Raw genomic sequence first — 19,790 nt, forward strand, 5'->3', positions numbered from 1 at the left:
CTTTGATCTAAACAGGGGAATACCCAATCTTCAATTTCAGATCGCTCCATTCCCCACCAGGTAACGTCCTCACTACGCTTAAGTCCTTCCTTCCATGCTTGAAGGGTCCCCTTAATGGTTGGTATCTGTAACAACTTTGTACAGTTATATACCCATCTTAGCCAATTCTCTGTCTTAATTTGGTCTATGGGACATCGGGGGGATTTACCAGAACCTGCAGCCAAACTACTATGGTATTCTGTCTCATGTAGGCTTACATAGATTTTATGCGCCACGCATCGATCAATTTTGCTAAAATCATCCTGTGGTACTGACCTTAGCTCATCAGGTTTTGGTAGTTTTTGCACATAGAAATTTGCTTTATATGGACCTTTCAAACTATGCCCAGTCCACATGTATCCCTTTGGAAAATTCCCCTCGAAGTGTCTCAGCGAAACGCTCCAGACCCACGGAAAGGTGTCGTTAAGCCAATCATCATGTTTTGCTTCTTGTACTTGTCTCCAAACAATCCTGTCTATCAAATCAATAACTGGTGTAAGCACCATGTAGTTTTGAGATTTACATCCAATAGGTCGATTCCAATAACATCTATCTAATTTGGCTACTTTTTCTTTTACACAATAATCATTAAGCTCCTTCCATCTCTTTCTAACTCCGTTATCATTAATTTTAACTTTTGGTTCTAATACTCGCTGTGTATCTTGTGTTGGCGATGCGGGGAGTAATTTAGTTCCTCTCTGTGTTGGTGATATCTTTGTGGATCCCACCGATCCTTCTGATGAGATGACGGTTGGTATTCCTGTCCCCATGTCGGTAGCGTTGTTCAACGGAGGGATTATCGTAGATGTAATATGCACTTTCGGCACTCTGCTGCGGGTGTTGTCACAGGTGAGGTTGTAATTTCCCCAATGTTTCCAGGTAGGCATTATCATTCTGCAAACATCATGTCTTGGTAATGCTGGAAAAACAGCTTCTTTTTCCCAATATCCTGCTCGATAGCCCAGTAGTACTCTGCATCCCCATGAGCAATACCAGGCTGGCTCGCCAGGTTCAGGTCTTATCCAAGTGCAGCCTACTTCTCTCCGCTCTTTCTGTTTTAGCCGTAAGATGGTCGCCACGATAATCTCTTTCTCCCTCACTTGTAGGTTTTGGAGGATTTCTGCTCCGGTGGTCAGGTTGTGATTGGTAGTGACGGTTGGAAATTCTTCACTGTCGTTCAAGTATTGCAGCCACTTGTTCTTCTGCATGTGCTGAGTTAGGTTCTTCATCTTTGCCCATTTCTCTGTAGAATTCTGGTCCCATATCATGTAGGTGTTTCTTGATTCAACTCCCCAACATGTCTGTTGAAAAGTTTTAGTTGTTGCGTACTGGACCCTGATATGGGTTAAGGTCCAGGGCGTACTACCATAATGGTACAGGATAGCTAGAAGTACAGCAATGCCGACTAATAATGCTGTAAGTCTGGCCATCCAATTCCAACATTGGAGGCACTTTTTCTTCCACGGCCAGCTTTGTTGCTGCTGTTGCTGCTGCCTTATTCCAACATTTTCGTAATAGAACTCACTTGGTACTGGTGGCAGCGGCTCCTGCCCTCGAGGCTGTTGCAGTAGTGGCATTTCTATGCCAGATTCTCTTTCTCTTGGTCTGTCGTTGAGCCTTTGAGGTTGCGTGGTGATCACGTTGTCTTCCTGTGGCTCTCCCATCTCGGAGATAGATGATCTTTGGTGCTGTTGTTTGTCTTGTGCTCTCACCAGGGACACTTGATGCTCGTTGCTGAAGAAGGATGTTTAACAAGGGAGATGGCCACGGGAGTCTAATATCCAGTCCTCGCCACGCCCATTGCCAAGTGACAACTGTCACTTCCTTCATTTCAGGCGGTGGTCCCTGGGGTGTGAAGAAACACTGTGAAGATGCAGGATTCAATTCTCTACGTAGGTGCAAGATGTCCTCATAGGCATTCCAATATGCCGCTCCATTGTAGAGATACTGTGCTATCACAGAGTACAGAGGAGTTGATCTTCGAAATAATCCTCTTCCCGACTTTATGCCAAGTCGTATCAGTATAGCCTTTGGGGGTTGCCAAAGCCCCACTAGTACTCTGGTTCGCCATCCACTTCTAATAGGCGGAACACTTCCACCTTTTTCGATGTCAACATACTGTACTGTCGTACATATTGGCAAAGTTTGGTTCTCAATCAAATAAAAGGCTGATTGTGCTTCTTTTTTCTGAAGTCTTTTAAACATGTAGGGACTACTGGTCCAAATCTGGAAAGATCCGAGCCAAATATCCACATACATTCCTTGTAATGGATCAACATAATTAGGTCCCCATCTTATTTTAAATCTGTAGCCCCTTTTCTGTATATACACTACGTTCAAGATGTAGGGGTATATGTTTGGACACCGGGGAATTGGGTAAAACTTCCATCCGACCCCGGGGCAATTCCAGTGTTGTCCAACTTTTTCCACGATAGGTTCTAGAGGAGTATATATTCCAGGCGCTTTAAGATCAGCAGTTCTTGTATATGAGTCATTATCTACAAAGTATCCTCCTGCTCCCAGCAACCATCCTTTTTCTTTGTAATCCTTTTGCGGCCAGCTTAAGCATATTTTCTTGTAGGGTAATTCCAAATATGGTGTAAGTCCTCTCGGCCCGGAGCGTAGACTATTTACATTATTTTCATCCAATTTGAAAGTCCGCAGCATGATTCAGAGTGAGTCGTTACTCTGCCATCGGTCTCCTTCTCTTTCTGCCAAGATGCACCACCATAGGGAACAGTTGTTGTTTCTTAAAGAGATGAGTGTAGATGGGAGATGGGTGGTTAAGTTCTGAATCCATTCCTTTCCACGCCCAATTCCACATCGTAACAATCACTCTATCAGGTTTAGGGAGGGGTCCCTCAGGGACTCTCTGTGCTCGATTTGGGGGTACATAGCTCCATAAATCTTGCCAATGCTGCCAAAACCGGTATTCAGAATACCTGGATTGTGATAGGGCCACATAAAGGGGAACTATAGGCTTGTCTTCTTGATCCGTAGGCTCAATTTGAAGCTGAATCTTCATTGCCTGAGTACAGTTCCAGACCCCTCTTTTGTAGAGGAAGATGAAGTGTTGGTTTTCAAAAATTGGTGGTACAGTTGGGGGTAAGAGGCCCTCACAGTCCAGAGGTTTTTCAACAATTCTCAAATTTAATGTCTAGTTATCTAATACGGGATATCTGGGGTCTTGCAGTCGACTGTTCATTTGACGTTTCATGTTGGGGCTTGTCATCCAGATCAAGTACTGGTTAAGGTATATTTCAACGTAGACTCCTTGGAGTGGCTCAACGTAATTAATCCCCCATCTCACTGTGAATCTTATGCCTTTGATTTGTAGGTAAACCACATTTAATATCCATGGGTATGTATCTGGACAACTTGGAATCAAGTGGGACATTTTTCGGCGTCTGTGTATGTACCAATACCGCAGACTTGCATCGCTCAGCACTCGGTCAGAGAGTATTTTCTGTCCTGTTGTCTCTGTTAATTCGGCATCTCTTTTATATTCATAGTGTGAGACAAAATATCCTTTAGATGCTAGTTTCCAGTTCTCTTCTTCAAAGTCTTTTTCTGGCCAATTTAAGTATAGTTTCTCAGCACCGAGGACATGTTGTATGTAGGGTCCAAATCTTCCTCGATTATTAATAACGGGTACTCTATTTACACTTGGTCCTTGCGACATTTTGCAACCAGCCGCTTCTTTTTACTTCTTCCTTGTTCCGCGGAAAATGGAGGGAAACATCCAGCGATTCCGAGCCTTTCTTGATTTTTCCTCACCTTGAGTCGGTTGGTCTGACTGCTGCTGTTCCTCCAGGAGTTCAACGCGTGCTCCAACAGAATAAACCCCCACATAGGGGACCAACACCATCAGCACTGTGAGCCGCACCTTAATTGTTTGGTCCGGCCTACTAGGAGTGTCCTCTCTGCTAGCCACTCCCCCTCTAGATTGTATCCTCCTCTTCCTCACCCATTCCTCGGGTGTCACGTGGTACACAGCTGACTTCTTCTTCGGTTTTGCTGCTTTATTTCCCCAGGCGTCTAATCCAGTGGTAAAATAAAACATAAGGGTTTCTCTGCCCCCTTTTTCTTGTGGCACCTGTTCTGCATCTTCCAGTAGAATTTCTGGGTTTTTTAGAACTTCTTCTATCAATTTTGCCCATGTTGTCAATTCCCAAGGGCCGATCCATCCTTCTTCTTGGGCTTTTTGCTGTTGATCATCGGTCAGTCCTTCCATCATGTCTGTATATCCGGGTCGCTCCGGATCTCTATACACTCTGAACACAAGTGGAGTTTGTATTGCATCTATTGGAGGGTCATAAGTTTGCCCGTACTCTGGACCCTGGGACCAACTTTGCTGTATAGCTTCATGCAACAAAGACGGCTTTCGTTCACTACTTCCTGCAGCTTGGTCACTTCCTCCTGCTCCAGTTGTGTCCAACATCAAATAGACACTTGGTGCCGTTGGACTCACGTCACCGCTGCCTTGATGCCCCTCAGCTTGATCAAGCGCAGTTGTTGCTGCAGGATTAGCCCAGCAGGTTTCATCGGTGTGAAAGGTCCTCAGTGGGTCCAAGAACCTTCTCACTTGCCATCCATCTGCTTTTACCACATGCAGTAATCTTCCCATATGAGTTCTTGCTTTACACACCAGGCAATACTTGATGTTATGTCCATTCCAATAGCATCAACACAGCTGCATATCCACATTGTCTCCATGTAGGTCCCACTGGGTGTAAAAGACCATTCTTGGCAAGTGGGTTAGTCGGCATAATCCACATACCAGTGCATCCAAAACCTTCACCGGCTTGTGAAGTAGTTGCTTAAACTCATACTTTGCCCCATTTGGAATTGGGGGTTTTCTAACTCCAGGTCCCGACCATTGGACCGTCAGCTGTACGTCTCCACGACAAATCACACAGTGATTCTCAACTCTTTTCCACTGTAATAACTCCTTTTCATTAGATAAAAATCCTTTCTTTGCATGAGATAGTATCCTCAGGGCTCTGCCTGCCCAGAGGCCTTCTCTTGTTCTTCTTAAGGCAACCACCCCATTGACAGTGGCCATTCTGACGAAGGGTGGAAGATCTTGGGTGTTTGTGGCCATATTTATCTCCTGGTTTCGTCTAGTTAGGAGTTGGCTTCAGCTGCTCCACTCCTTGGATTCCTTTCCTCTTCAACTCTACTGTATTACTATCCAGTATCTTCACTACTGTATCTGTGGTCTCATACTTAGGTTTAACAGCAGTGTTGGTTGGGTGATCTCGTGCTCTCACCCACACCTTCTGTCCAACCTTGAATGGGATCTTTGGTTCTGGTTCTCTGTCCCTTTCAATCTGACTTCTCCCCACTTCCGGTGTCGAAAATGGGCGTTGGTTCAGCTCTTGCGAAGGGGTGGGCCTGCCGGCACGTTGGCGGTCATTCAGGGCCTGTCCAATTTCCAGGGCCTTAGTACTCCATTCCTTCGTGTTAGCATTTTTTCCGATCCAGTTTTTCACCAGTCCAATAGCCCTTTCTACAACTCCATTTGCTTGTGGGGTGTATGGGGGCGAGTAAATTCTCATTACTCCATTTTTCTGGCACCACTGGTCGACCTGAGCGTTACGGAAATGTGTTCCATTGTCCGTTCTCAGCTCCTTAGGTATCCCCAGATTTGAACACACTTGATCCAACATGCTGATCACACTGCTGCTGTTGGCTTTTCTCACAGGCTTAACAGTCACATAGCCTGACATAGAGTCCACAAGCACCAACAGATACTTTTTGTTGGGAAAGTGTAGGAACACGGACCCACAACAGGGGGCGCAAATGAACGGACAATGGAGTAAGTCAAAATAACAACGCTTTACTGTTGTGAATGTGCACAACGAATACAACCAATTACAGAAATGGACAAAAGTCAATACACAAAGGTGTCGTGTGGGCAGGCTCGAAGATAGGAGACGCCTCTCCAAGGTAAGACCGGAACCACACGGCTTCCTCCGCCACAGGACCCCGGGAATACTGGAGCCGCCAAGTCCCGAACTCCCAGGTGGCCACTGCCTCCGCGTGTCGGACCTGGTACTGCTGGCGAGGGAAAAAGAACAGTTAGATGGGGGCGCGTTTGCACCCAGAACTCCGAACGGCAGGAAAGGTACCTCCACCTCTCGTTGGAACAGTAAACCAATAACTAGCTCAGTCAAAACTGTGTACTCAGTAGGCTTTGATATGTTACCTCTCTGGTAGAAACGATATCTCGGCAATGAGGTGGAGATGCCGTCCTGCTGATATACCCCACTGATGATTGCCGTCAGCTGTCTCAGGTGATGGGTGACAGCTGTCACCGAGGCTGCTCCCGTGAGGCGGCGGCGCCCTCTGGTGCCTGGAGCCCGCACTCCAGGCAGGGCGCCCTCTGGTGATGGTGGGCCAGCAGTACCTCCTCTTCAGCGGCCCACACAACACTTTTCTCCTTTCTTACCGGTCACCCCCATGGGCCCGGCAACATCCATACATACTGATCCCCATGGAACAGTACTCTTTATGGTGAAACCATCCACTCTTTGTCCTCGTCGTCCTGCATTGTATCGACCACATACTTCACAGTCTTTGAGAACTCGGTAGACTTGGTTTCTCGGAATCCAAAGTTGCAGCTTCTCCAGCTCCTTCCGTGTGGGAATGGTGCCTGCATGGCCAAGCGCTTCATGTACGGCCAGCACCACTTCTTTTACGGACTCTTTTGGAATTACCCTTCCCTTGGGTGTCTGTTCCCACTTCTCGATCCCGACAACGACGACTTTTCTCAGCTGCACATAGCGGTCCACTTCTTCGTTCCCGCTCCAATGTGCTCCTTCTTTTACATGGGCTTTCTGATGTACCACATCTAAGTCCATTGTTAGCCTCAACTCGGCTATTTTCTTCCACAAATCCATATGAGCTACAGGCTTCCCCTTAGCTCCCTCGAATCCATTTTCTTCCCAAATGGATAAGTCCTCTTTCAGGGCTTGTGCGCAGTAATGACTGTCTGTAACCACCTTAGCCCTCTTTACTTTCCTCTTGTTTAACTCCAAGAGTCCTTCTAGTATTGCTGTAACTTCTCCAGCTTGGGCACTCCCTGGCGTTTGACCTTTTCGACGATATTTCTCCTTATCTTGATACTTCAGAATATAGCCCCAATGAGCTACATTGTCTGTACCTTTCTTTGATCCATCAGTGTACAAAGTCCAGTCATATGGCTCCACAGTGAGTTGCGTCTCCTTCGGCAACTTTTTTGTCGCCGACTGGTTTGGCCCAATTTCCAGCTCAGGGTCTAGCAGGATGTCCTCCCACCTTCCCCATCTGGCGTTTGTGGCTTTAGTACTCTCAATTGTTCCTTTTCTTAGGAACCGGTTGACTTGGCTTTGGGTGATGACTTTTATTCCCTGTCCTTGTGCAAGTTCTTTTAATGCAGTCCAATATCTAGCCAGGACTGCCAGTTCTTTTTCTTCTGGTGGATATTTTCTCTCAATCGAAGACAGAGTATAGCTCCACAATGTTACCATACCCCCTCCTTCATTGCTCACTTTTACCACCGAATCCTCTTCTTCACAGCTTATTTCGAGTAGTCAGACTACGCGGTTCCAGCCTAACTGCGTCTTGAATGGCTTTCTTCAGCTTTTCCAAGCAATCTTGATCTGTAGCTGTCCAAATCCATTGCTTTTGCTCTTGTCCATCAGGTTTCTTCTTGAGACGAGCATAAAGGGGCTTTGCGTATTTCTGATAGTGTGGAACGTGATCTCTCACATAGTTACACAGTCCCAATATTTTCTGTAGGTCATTCTCAGATTGAGGTGGTTTAATCTGACTCAATTTTTCTCGGTATCCTTCTGAGAGTCCCAAGTCTGATGATACCTGGAATCCCAAATAGTTAACCTTGAATTGTCCAAACTGACATTTCTTCAGGTTGAGTTTTAATCCAGCTTCTGTGAGCTTCTGTATCACCTTTTGCAGCCGCATTAGGTGTTCATTTTCATCATCATCTGCGATAAACACATCATCGATGTAGACTGTTACTCCCAGATCTTTCAATATTTCCATTACTGCTGCCTGGAACACATTTGGTGAATTTCTGTATCCCTGCGGGAGTCGTTGCCACACATAACTTTTCCCCTTATGTGTGAATGCGGTTTTCCCTTGTGACTGTTTTGCTAATCGCAGGGAAAAGAATCCATTTGCCAGATCAATGCATGATTTGTATTTCTTAATTTGGAGAGTTTTCAGTGCTCCTTGGGGATTTATCAAACTTGCTCTATTGGCTATTGTTCGTCGATTGAGAGCCTTGAAGTTGATTACGGGTCTCCAGCCTCCTCCTGCCGACTCCGGCTTCTTAACTGCTTGGATGGGGCTGTTAGTGATCGGATTCAATTCCACTCGAATGATCCCCAAAGCTTCCAATTCTTTCACTATTTTATCCATTTCTTCAACCGCTCCAGGGTTCAAGGGGTATTGTCGCACCGGTGGATGTACTCCTCCTTCGATAACATGAATGTGTTTAGTCCCCAAGTCTCCACAATCATTTTTAAATCGTGCTACTTCAGCTTTGGAGATTATTTCCCTCAATTTTTCCTTCCCTGCTTCAGAGAAATCACTTTCTTCAATTTTTTCTTCTGTGACAGCCGATACATCCACTTATTTGTACCAGCTTACTGGACTCTTTCCAGTTGGAGTTATTCCCATTCGTACAACTCTTGCTTGTAATTTTTTCACCCGTCGTCTTATTAGAGTTCGAAGTCTTTTGGGCCGATGCAATTCTTTCAAATCTCTGACTGATATCAAATTAAAGGGGCCTTTTAACCAAACTATCCCCTTCCATATTCCAAATGGTGTTCTCTCCGTTGTCCCATTTGCATACTGGATTAATAGGTATCCTATGGTAACGAGGTTTCTGCGGGTCATGGACACCTCTGCTCCCGTGTCCACCAGGTACGGTTCTCCATCCACATCAGTGTAGATATCGTCCCCTTCCCAGTAGGCATGGTCTAGCGTGACCCACTCCTCCGAAGCCATTACTTCTGTTGCCCTCCAGCCGCCGCTGTAGCTTGGCGGACTTCCTGGAGGGCTTTCCTTTGCTCTGGAGTTAATTTGTCGTACTCCTCTTTAGGGAAATAGCCACCACCACGAGGTGCAGGTGTAGGTCGCGATTGTGGTGGTGGAGGTGGTGGACCTCTCGGCCGAGAGCTCCATTGTCCAGCTGGAGGTCTTTGATTATTCCTCTGTGGTGTTTGATGTGACTGAGGAGGCGGTGGTTTAGGCACTGAATTTCTTTTCTCCACTCCCCCCGGTTTTTGTCCTGATTTCGGGGTGCTCTCCTTCTTCCTTTTTTCTTCATAGAACTGCTGCTCCAAGTCCCAGCTCTTTACCACCGCATCCATTTGTGGGACTGTAGTGCCGTCTATGGGCATTTTCACAAAAGTTATCTCTCCTCTTCTTCCTTTAGTGACCTCTCTCAGTGCCCTAACATAGCGTTGTGGCAAAATCGTCTGTTTCAGCCCATGCCAAACTTGAACCAATGTTTGACCTTTGTCTAGTCCAGCTTTAGCTCGAGCAATATGAGAATCTTCATCGTTAGGATCTTCCAACACTAACCTGGCATAATGGTTTCGTGCTGGTTCACCCCGACTGATGGGTTGACTGGTAACTTGGGCTAGCCACATAGATTTACCCTCTTCACTGTTCGAAGCTCTGTCAATAAGGGGCCACACTTCTTTCAAATAGTCCTTTAAGTCTTCATTTGGTTCTTTCTCTCTCACCAGCATCTTTAATTTCTTAAACTCACGGAATTCCCTGCCGTCTGCTTGAATTTCAGCTTGAATTGCTGGCAGTCTTTGCTCTCTGGATCCAGCAGGAAAGTTCTGATTTGAGAGACTTGGTTGTAATCCTGACGATGGTGGAATTGTTTCTCCCTCATCATCTAGATTTTCTTCATTGGTTTCTCTCAACACTTGCCGTGACCAGCGTAAAGCTGCTGTTTTTAGTTTTCTCAACATCACATCATGGGCAACGCCTAAATAGGCGATTCTGAAGTTATTTGTTAACTCTTTACAGGCAGTTAACGTAGGATAGAAAGGCCACATTAATATATTAGCCCACTCTCCAACAGTAGCTGTCACCTCGAGAGTTTTATTTTCATCTTGTCGCTCTATCCACTCTTCTGGGATGTCATACCCAGTTTGTCCAACTTCTGGAGCATAGGTTTGTCACTTATCTCGGGTCTCCACTGGGTTGACTCTGACATCTCTTGCAATTCTCTCAGAGGCTACACGCACATTATACACCCCAACTTCTTTCTTTCGTCCTCTGTAACGTCCAGTTCGTAGCTCTGGGCGCGAGGCTTCTCTTTCTCCTACCACAGATAGCGGTTCATCCTCTTCTGAGTCTTGTGGATTGATCTCCTCTTCAGACTCTCTTTCCTGGTCCTCATCCATATCAGATTCATGGGGAGGACATAGGTCTTGTGGTTGTGGGTCCCCGTTTTGTTCTAACTTTCGGGGTGTTCCAGTTGCTTCGGTATTTCCGACTGGTAAAGGAATGAATATAGGATCCTCTTCTCCATTATCCGGTGGAGGAGCCTGAAAAGGCTCTTTCACCCGTGATTGGGAGCCTGTCGGGTGTATGATAGTCTGGAGCCCACTTGCAACTTGTTTTAATGTTGGTCGTGGGGTTTTAATCCTTAACTGCTGCACTCCCACAGTGTGTGCTGATCTTTTCTCACTTGCCATGGGAATGGGCTGCATCACTAACGGGGGACTGGTTGCCACTCCACTTGCTCCAACTGTACCCTTCTTTGGACCTGCTCTATTTGGTCCTAAGTTCACCGCTTCAAGTGCCCTTCTCACTCGATCTTGCTCCTGTTCATTGCTAGTGACCACCACAATCTCTCTCATTGATCCCCATACTCCTGGGGTACACATGTGTAGGTTCACGGCTGCCATGGCAACCTTTTCTGCCTCTTCCCATGTCATATGTCCAGATCGTAATCTGTCCACACATATCACCACTCGCCGATGCTGGCGTTCTTTGGCCATATCGATAGCTATTCCCAGAGTTTTCAACATTTTCTCCGTGTATTCGGTTGAATTTTCTCTCCCTGGGTAGCTTTCAAAGGGCACATGTATGAGAGCATGATAATTCATTTGTGGTGCGCTCGTTATCACCATTGATTTTCCCTCCAGATTTCTCCCCTTTATGTTCTTAATCTCCTCTTGGCACTCTTTGCCTGCCTTCTCCTTGAGGCTTGCTCGGAATTTTCGGTTGGCAATTTTCAGTTTGGGATTTGTGAAGACAATGAGACTATCTCCATCTATATCCCAAGGACTGCCAAAATAATGATATGCCCATCCTCCATCTTGGGTCACCATCTTTTTGGTTCCTTCGGGCATAGGGTTCAAGTCTTCCATGTAGTCAGATTCAATGTATACATGGTGGGTTTTTGCTTTAGATTTTCTAAAGATTTCCTGCGAGCGCCCTTCCTCTTTACTATGGTAACTCGGTCCGGCAGCACATTCTTCAGGTTTAAGCGGTCCCAAGCGTCTGGGCCCACATTCCGGCGATTGATGGAATATCTTTCCAGATACTCCCTGAAGGCTTCTTCGTCTTTTCTCCTGCTCAATCAGGCGTTCTGTATGCTTTTTAACTGTTGAGGTTGTTCCTCTCACACTTCCTAAGGGCAGTTTTTGCCACTCTGGGTCAAAACTTGTAAGGAGCTGGTCCGGGCTTTTATTCTCTTGACCATTTACTCCAGAATTAGGACCTCCCTGGGATGTTAGTTCATCTTCACTGTCCTCCACTTTGTTCGGAGTTGGCCTGGGAATCTGTTTTGCTCTCGTCTCCAGTGTTGAGGATCTGACTTCCATTCTCATCTTCCCCTATAGGATATTGTTCCTTAAGCATTCTTCCTACCCCTTTTAGTCGTTCTGCCATGGACTTAAATTCGGCATACACGGACGCTGCTTTTGCCTTAACATCAACCAGGACTGTCTCTCCTCCCAACAAACCAGCTGTCATTTTTACTACGGGGTCATAACTTTTCTCAGGACTTATTAAGGTGGTGATTTGTCCTCTTGTCCACCTTTCTTCGATCATTTTGCACCACCACTCAAGCCAATCTCTGGTCCCCGCCTTATCTTTTGGGACTGGTGGGCTCTCCAATACGGCCAGGATCTGCCCCTCTTTATGCTGACCTGGATAATATATCCCTAAATTGTGTAGGGTTTCTGCCATAGCTTCTTTGAATCTTTCTTCATCAGGTTCTACACTTTGATCTCTGACATATTTTTGAACTGTTTCTGCCCAAAAATCATATCATCGTCCAAACAATACTACTCTGTGTGGTTGAATATTCACTTCTTTTCCCCCGTCTGGTTCGGATCCAGGGGTTGCTACAGGTCCTGACGCTTCTTCAGCCATATTTTTACTGCTTGTTTTTACACTAACCTTACTGTTTTATAATGATTATCCTCTCTTTATTCTCTCTGTTGTTGAGATTGTCAATTCCACCACTGTCGTCTCCTTGACTTCAGCTATGGTCCTTGTCGTCTCGAGTTGTCTGCCTCTCAAAGCCTCTCTTGGCGCCTTGAGTCAGGGATGAGTGACAGACTACTTGGCTATTCAGCGCTAATTCCAGAGGTTAACTCCAAATCAGCTACTCCTTTTCCCGCTTCTCCCCTCAGGAACCTCACGGGTTGATGATCCTACTCTCTCTTGTAGATCACCATTTTGCACGGTATACTCTCATACCTGCTCTCTTTTTGACGATCCGATCCAGCAGGCTCCCTCGTCTGCTTACCTCCCTCGTCGTTTCGTGACGATCCAGCAGGCTATCTCCGTCTGCTTCTCGTCCCAGTTTAGACGATCTAGTAGTGACACGTCTACTTCTCGTCCCAGTTCAGACGATCCAGCAGTGACACGTCTGCTTCTCGTCCTTGATCCCAGCTCCCTGGGATGCTTACTCCTGCTGTCTTTACGTCGTCCTTCTGGTGGTCGCCTCCAAATTTTCACCTCTCTGGAAAACAGATGTGTTTCAAGCCGTTACTGGACCTATACAGGCCATCAGCCGACACTCTCCACAACACCGTCTCCCTTGGCGATCTACTCAGGGGCTTTCCACCTTTCCAATGGCAAAAGACTCTCCTTTGGCCAGGATTCTTCCTCGGACCCGACTTCACTTCGTCAGGTCCCTGTTCGGGCGCCACGTGTCAGATCCCGCTTTTTATATAAAAATATATATAAAACCAGCTCTCCGTCTCTGGGGTCCGACCTTCGTGTCTCCGCGGGTATTACCCGGCAGGGCTGCACAAAGGCTGTTCAAGCTGGTGGCGAGGAGATTCGTCTAGCCGCTCACTGCCTCCATCCGGACGTCCACCCCGCTGACGCTGATCTCGCACACTGGTCGAATAGCCTCCTTCTGGAACCAGGATACGAGCCGGCCACGCCCATTAACGGCAGCTCTCCTCTTATGGATCAGGGCTCTTGGAATGTTGCTAGATTTTAAGTTTAGTGACTCGTACAGCGAGTCCCCAGGATGCGTTAATTTCATTAAAAACCAGACTAACCTTTCAGAGCACTTTTTGATGTTATACACCCAAAAAACTTTAACTTTTACACCTTAAGAAGAATCAATAAATCCAATGTCCGAGCCTTAACACTTTAACTGCATGCTTGGAAATTTATTGCAGGTTTTGCAAGTGCTGACAACATAATCAAAATCGGTTATATAATGATAATTTCACAACAGTAATTCAAATATAATCAGAATAATAATTGGCAGAGATTTTTGTTTTTGATTCAATAATGCTGTCTGATCTTACTCTGACTGGACTGGATTAACTTCTTAACAAATTTTCTAGGAGTGAGGGAAGGAGGTTTTTTGATGTTAAAATCCCCAGTTCGATGAACTTGGTCTCCTCTTCATCAGCTTTTAGTTGTTAGCTGACCACGATCCTTGTGATGTTGTAATCCTTCAGGAAATAATCCACATAAAAGTTTATATCCTTCAGGAAATAAATCCACATAAGAGGTTATTCCTTCAGGAAATAAATCCACATAAGAGGTTATTCCTTCTTCAATCAACCAAAAGTTGATCTAATCCATTCTGGTACGATGTGATGTTCCATGAGAGAGAAAACGTTGAAACTTCCCCACTCAGACTTAAGGCCAGTGATTATTCTCCAATGCTCTGCTACTCCGTGACTGGACGGCCTGAGTGGGAGTTGAAAACTCTCTCAAATACTCTCTTATGTCTCCAATCCTCTCGCTCCTCGATTCCAATTGCAGCTCACAAGATGGTCAAGTCTTGTGATCTCCTCGTAGCAGCGGAGAAGTGACAACAGCACCTCTCCATGGAAGAATAACCCCGTTTCCTGTTGTTGTCCAGTTTTTATATGAAATTCTTTGTTGTTGCTGAGTTGATCTTGGTTACCATGGGGATGATGATGAGTCTAAACCTCCCCCCTTACCCCTTTCTTTTACTGGAAGCCATCTGGAGAACATTTCCTGGCTGCCGGTAACTGATGTCCCGATTGTCAGTAAATCTATTGTGCAAGTTTCCTGTTTTTCTGTTTAACACATCTTTTCCGAGAATTCATACTTTCTAATCATGTTACATCAATCACATTTAATCATTTTCAATCATTTCATTTCAACTCTTTTTCACATAAAAACAATTCATATGATCATATACAACATTTCCATTCCTTATTATTCATTTCATATCTTATCACATCTTAATGTTCTGAACAGTTGTTTTTATCATCAGCTCTTCTGGCCTCACTTGCGACATCATTAACTTCCTTTTTTGTCTCTGCCTCTGCACAAAAACAACTTCTTTCAGTTCCTCTTTCTTCTGACTGCCATGAAAAACGTCAGTTCCTCTTTCTCTGACTGCACCCTTTATGAAAAACAACTCATATAATCATTCATTTCATTTATTTGTAACATACATTTTCTAATCAACTCTTACTGTTATTACATTAATAGTTCATTTAATCATACTTGTTATGTTGGAATCATTCTTAGATATTACTTTTAACACATTAATACTTCATTTGATCATACTTTGTCATTTTAAAATCATCTTAGACATATTCCATCGTTTTCACCACTGAGTTCATCCCGTGGCCCTCTCCATCTGCAATGGAAAAGTCCGGTATGACCTCACTCACTCCAGGAAAGTACCAAACACTGTTCAGTTTATTCCAACAACATGTGTATTAATCCAATGGCACGTATTATATTCCAAGATGAAAACAAGCTGAAAGCAAGCTTAAAGTCATCTTTCTTGACAATCTTTATGCATCTAAGAAAAGATTGACACCCCCAGTCTATAGCCATAGCTCTTGTGCCTCTCTTACTCTTTTTTGTTTTGTTTTGTTTTAGTTTATTTTTTTAATAAAACCTGGTGCTTGTTTTTAATCCTGCATTCCACTAATCTGCCTTTGAAATATTCATAATCAAATCAGTAAAGAACGTTGACACTTGGGTTATATAAACACACTTTTGTAGACAGTCCTCTTGAGTGGTGCAGGCAAATAAGGCACAAACTAAAAGCTTACGTAAATTTAACCCACTACACAAAGAAAATGCTACAAAAAAGTTAGGGTTTGTTTATGTTTTCAGCCTTAACAACACACCTTCCAAGATAGCTGCTGGTGTACATGTGAGTTTCTATTTACTACTTTTATTTTGAGGGATAGCAGGCATTTGTTGGGGGATGATGATAACCATTTCAAATGTGGTGTCATCACAGACATTTTGCCAGATGACAGTCTGATATGTTCTTCTTTCTCTACATTGTTTAACTGATTGAAGGTCTTCAGTATATGTAAATGTGAGAGAATCTAATTTCAATGTGGTGTGATGTCGTTAAAATTCTGAATTCTGAATGATTTATGTAAATCAAATCCAAGACGTATTCAGTGACTTGGAAATGTTCATGTATCCATCCCCCTGACTCTGTTATTAGGAATTAGTTATTTTTATACACAATGTGATATTTTTGTTAAACCCATTAAATTAAATCTGAAAGTGTGCCCTACAAGCATATCTTAATTGTTTCATTACAAGTCCATTGTGGTGGTGTACAGAGCCAAAATTACACACACAAAAAAAGTGCTATGTCCAAATACTTTTGGAACTGACTTTACCGTGTTTATAATTACTCAGTGGACCAGACAACAATCACAGGAAATAATGGGATACTATAGCTGAGATGTGTTTTCTGCAGGTTTTCACATTCGGTTGGAGAGAAGACATCCGAGTGGGTGACCCCTTGCACACAAAAAAAGTGTGCTTTGACGCAGTCTCCAACAACAGCCCTCTGACCCTGTACGACTGTCATGGCACAAAAGGCAACCAGCTGTGGCGCTACAGAAAGGTACCACAGCCTTATCATTCCTTCTCTCCCTCATTGCTCTATCTGTGCTTTACAAGTATTTTAAAATGCAAGTACTGTATGTACTCAGATTTTGGCTACCAGAGGTCATGTCAGTCATAACATACACCTACGGAGCCTGCCAAAGCAAAGTATTCCTTTTTCCGAAGGATTCCAGCAATGTGCATGTCTTTCTAAGCAAACATCCCAGCGTGATGTTGAAGTGAATTTAGAGAAACTGCTAATGTAAGAACGGAGCCGCTGATTGATTGCAGAGTTAACATGAGTGTGATGTCCTTCACTGTGTGTTTTGTTCCCACTGTTTCATTTTTTCTTTGTGACCATTCTCCTCATTTTTTTGATCTGCCCTCCAGGATAAGAGCCTATATCACCCCATCAGCAATAGCTGCATCGACAGTAACCCCAACGAGCGGCGCGTCTTCATGAACACGTGTAACCCCCACTCTCCAAGCCAGCAGTGGCTGTTTGAGAGAACCAACACCACCGTGCTCGGGCACTTCAACCGTGACAACCACTGAGGCCTGCGGACAAACCGCGCTGCAACGTCCATGAAAACGGATCGCCGACATGACTCTGCTGCTGTGAAAGGGGGTGCAAGGTTTAGATTGACTCCAAGGTGCCGTAATTTTGGCACTGAGGTGATGGGTATTTATTTATTTGGGTTATTAGAGTGGGAACGTCTTAAACAATTCAGTTTAGGTGAAGACTGATTGAGGTTTGTTTATTTGTGTGCGTGTGCGTGTGCGTGTGCGTGTGTGTGTGTGTGTGTGTGTGTGTGTGTGTGTGTGTGTGTGTGTGTGTGTGTGTGTGTGTGTGTGTGTGTGTGTGTGTGTGAGGTATTGTCACATGGTGGTGGTCTTTCTCATGTCCTCATATTTCTGTTATCCGACATTCCACTAATTTTTTCTCTTTCAAAATGACTCTGCCATCTTTTATCTGTCTTCTGGACCTGTGTTTTCTTTCCCCCTCCCCATCTCTTTTCTTCTCCCATCTCTCCTTTTTCCTGCATGTCCATCTCTATCTGCCTGCATGACTGCACCTGTAGCCACCTCCTCCATTCTCCCTCCCACATCCCCTTATGTCTCTGCAGATCTGATGGGGTGGGGGGTGGAGAGTGGGGTGCTCCAGCTGAGCCAAAGTCATCCTGACACCTGGGTGAAGTCAGGCAGAACCACTCTGAAAATCACCTGGCAAATAGATTCTCCTTTACAACCCTGTGTGTCGCTCCTTCCAAGTCCTTTCCCCTTTGCGGTTGGACGGAGATTGAGGTGGGCAGCGCTGATCCATGTGTCGAGCTGACAAGGCTTAAAGGGACACTCCTTCAAATTTTCCGTGTTGGCCCCATATGGGGTTTTGCACTATCTGTGCCAAACAATCACACTTTCAGGAGCAAAGCACTATAATGTCATTGTACAACCTTAAAGTACTAAGAACACGATGCATTGTCATACCCCAAGTTAAAAATGAGACACATCATGTGGCACTAAATTATTCATCCAGTGAGTCAATCACGTGAAAATTATTCACCGACAATTTTGCCAATCAGTTGTTATTCAAAGCCAGTTTCTGGCAGCAGCAATTTGAGGTTGTGTTGCTGTTCTCCAAAGTAAAGTTTAGTTTTTACAATTTCAGTCAAATGTACTCAGATCTCCTTTGATTAATCAGAACAAATAAATGAATAATAATAAAGGGGCTATTTACCGTGAACCACATCTGAGCTGAACAAAACAGACTGGACCTAACTTTAAAGACCAGTGTCAGGAAGGGCATCCGGCGTAAAACTTGTGGCAATTCAACATGCAGAGCCACCTTGGATTTGCTGTAAGCGACCCAGAGTGCAAACAAGGGAGCAGCTGAAGGGACTTCCTTCTATAAGAAAGAAATACACTGAGCTGATCGTATTTCCTCAAACATTATGCACAACTTTCAGGGTGAAAATGGGGGAAAAGGTAAAGTTTTGATGTTATTTTGCTGCTGTTTTGAACAAACAATTTCAGTATTCGGAATGCCAGCCATATTGACTCTTATGGATTAACTTCCTGAACTTGTCGCTCTTAATAAAACAGTTCAACAGTGAGCAGGGCATTCTGAGATGTCTGTAGAGATTCCCAGTCATCCAGGTCATGGTATTCAATTAGTCAACTGGACAATAAAAAGTGATGAAGCTTTTCTAGATGAAAAGTGAAATGTCTTCAAGGAATTAAGTTAGAGTCATGGGGACTCAGATGTTTGTTCTCTGTGGGGTCGCTGATGTCACAGCGATGCATAGAAAGTTATTAAAGAGTCTTTGGTCACTGGGATCACTTGAGTTGGGGTACAAGTTGTTATTGTTCTTAGCTTCTGGTTGTGTCACACCATGATGGGTAGAGAAAGGGATGGTCTACATATTTAAATATTTTGCCCATTGGCAAATTCGTTGGTCCCCTGTGGATTTGAGGCTATGATGGACAGATGGCATCACATTTCCAGAGGCAACACAGAGATCTACATTTACAATTTATTGTGACTAAGAGAATGTGCTATTTAATAAATGGTTAAAAGATAGAAAGGTCATTAATACATTTAGGACAAAAAAGCAGAAATGACTGCAAACACCACTGGAAAGTATTTTTTCAATTTATTTTCATTTATATAGCGCCAAATCACAACAGTGTTGCCTCAAAGCGCTTCATGCAAGTAAGGTCTAACCTTATTAACCCCCAGAGAAAAAACTCCCTCTGAGGAAGAAACCACAAGCAGACCAGACTCAAAGGGGTGACCCTCTGCTTGGGCCATGCTACAGACACAAATTACAGAACAATTCACAAAACGAAGATACAGGAAATAAAAGTATGTAATGCAGAATGAATGAACTTTTGGTTCAGCATGCAATCAACTCATCAAAACAAGGACAAACAGGTGTTAACATACACATCAGCAAGATGCTGCCGACGTGGGCATTCCCAGGATAACTTTAATAGATTGCATAAAATATTGTTCTGAATATAAGATGGCCCTGATTATAAGATGATATCCCCTTTTTCAAGACATATCTTTGGAAAAAGACTTTCTGAAGCTCATTTCTCTTTTTGTTACAAAGTTTGTTTGTTTTTTTAGTAATGCTAATAAAAGCACATTGTGTGGTCACTCTCATGTACTGACTGAGACACTGCCACTTTTAGGACCATGGTAACATTTTCTGACTGTTAAGCATTTTAAGATGGTCTTTTTGGGCTTGCCATCTTCTTACATTCCACTGTGTCAGACCATATGTCTTTGCTACTGATTATTGTTTGCTGACTTGGTTGCCTTTATCACCATTGGCTTTGCTGACTTTTGAACTACGATATTTTCAGGACAAACGCTGTGTCTC

At 44.3% G+C, this 19,790-nt stretch overlaps 1 protein-coding gene across 1 annotated transcript in view; it reads left to right on the forward strand.

The window, feature by feature from the left end:
- Window positions 1–17,173, forward strand: part of LOC117516976 (polypeptide N-acetylgalactosaminyltransferase 10-like) — a 389,958-nt gene extending 372,785 nt beyond the window's left edge. The window contains exons 11-12 of the mRNA XM_034177872.1: window positions 16,271–16,420; window positions 16,792–17,173. Of these exons, the coding sequence (XP_034033763.1) occupies window positions 16,271–16,420; window positions 16,792–16,956 (315 nt within the window). The 3' untranslated portion in view covers window positions 16,957–17,173. The remainder of the gene's footprint in view (window positions 1–16,270; window positions 16,421–16,791) is intronic.
- Window positions 17,174–19,790: the final 2,617 nt, after the last annotated feature.

Source organism: Thalassophryne amazonica, chromosome 9, assembly GCF_902500255.1.
Source record: "Thalassophryne amazonica chromosome 9, fThaAma1.1, whole genome shotgun sequence".
Classification (NCBI taxonomy): domain Eukaryota; kingdom Metazoa; phylum Chordata; class Actinopteri; order Batrachoidiformes; family Batrachoididae; genus Thalassophryne; species Thalassophryne amazonica.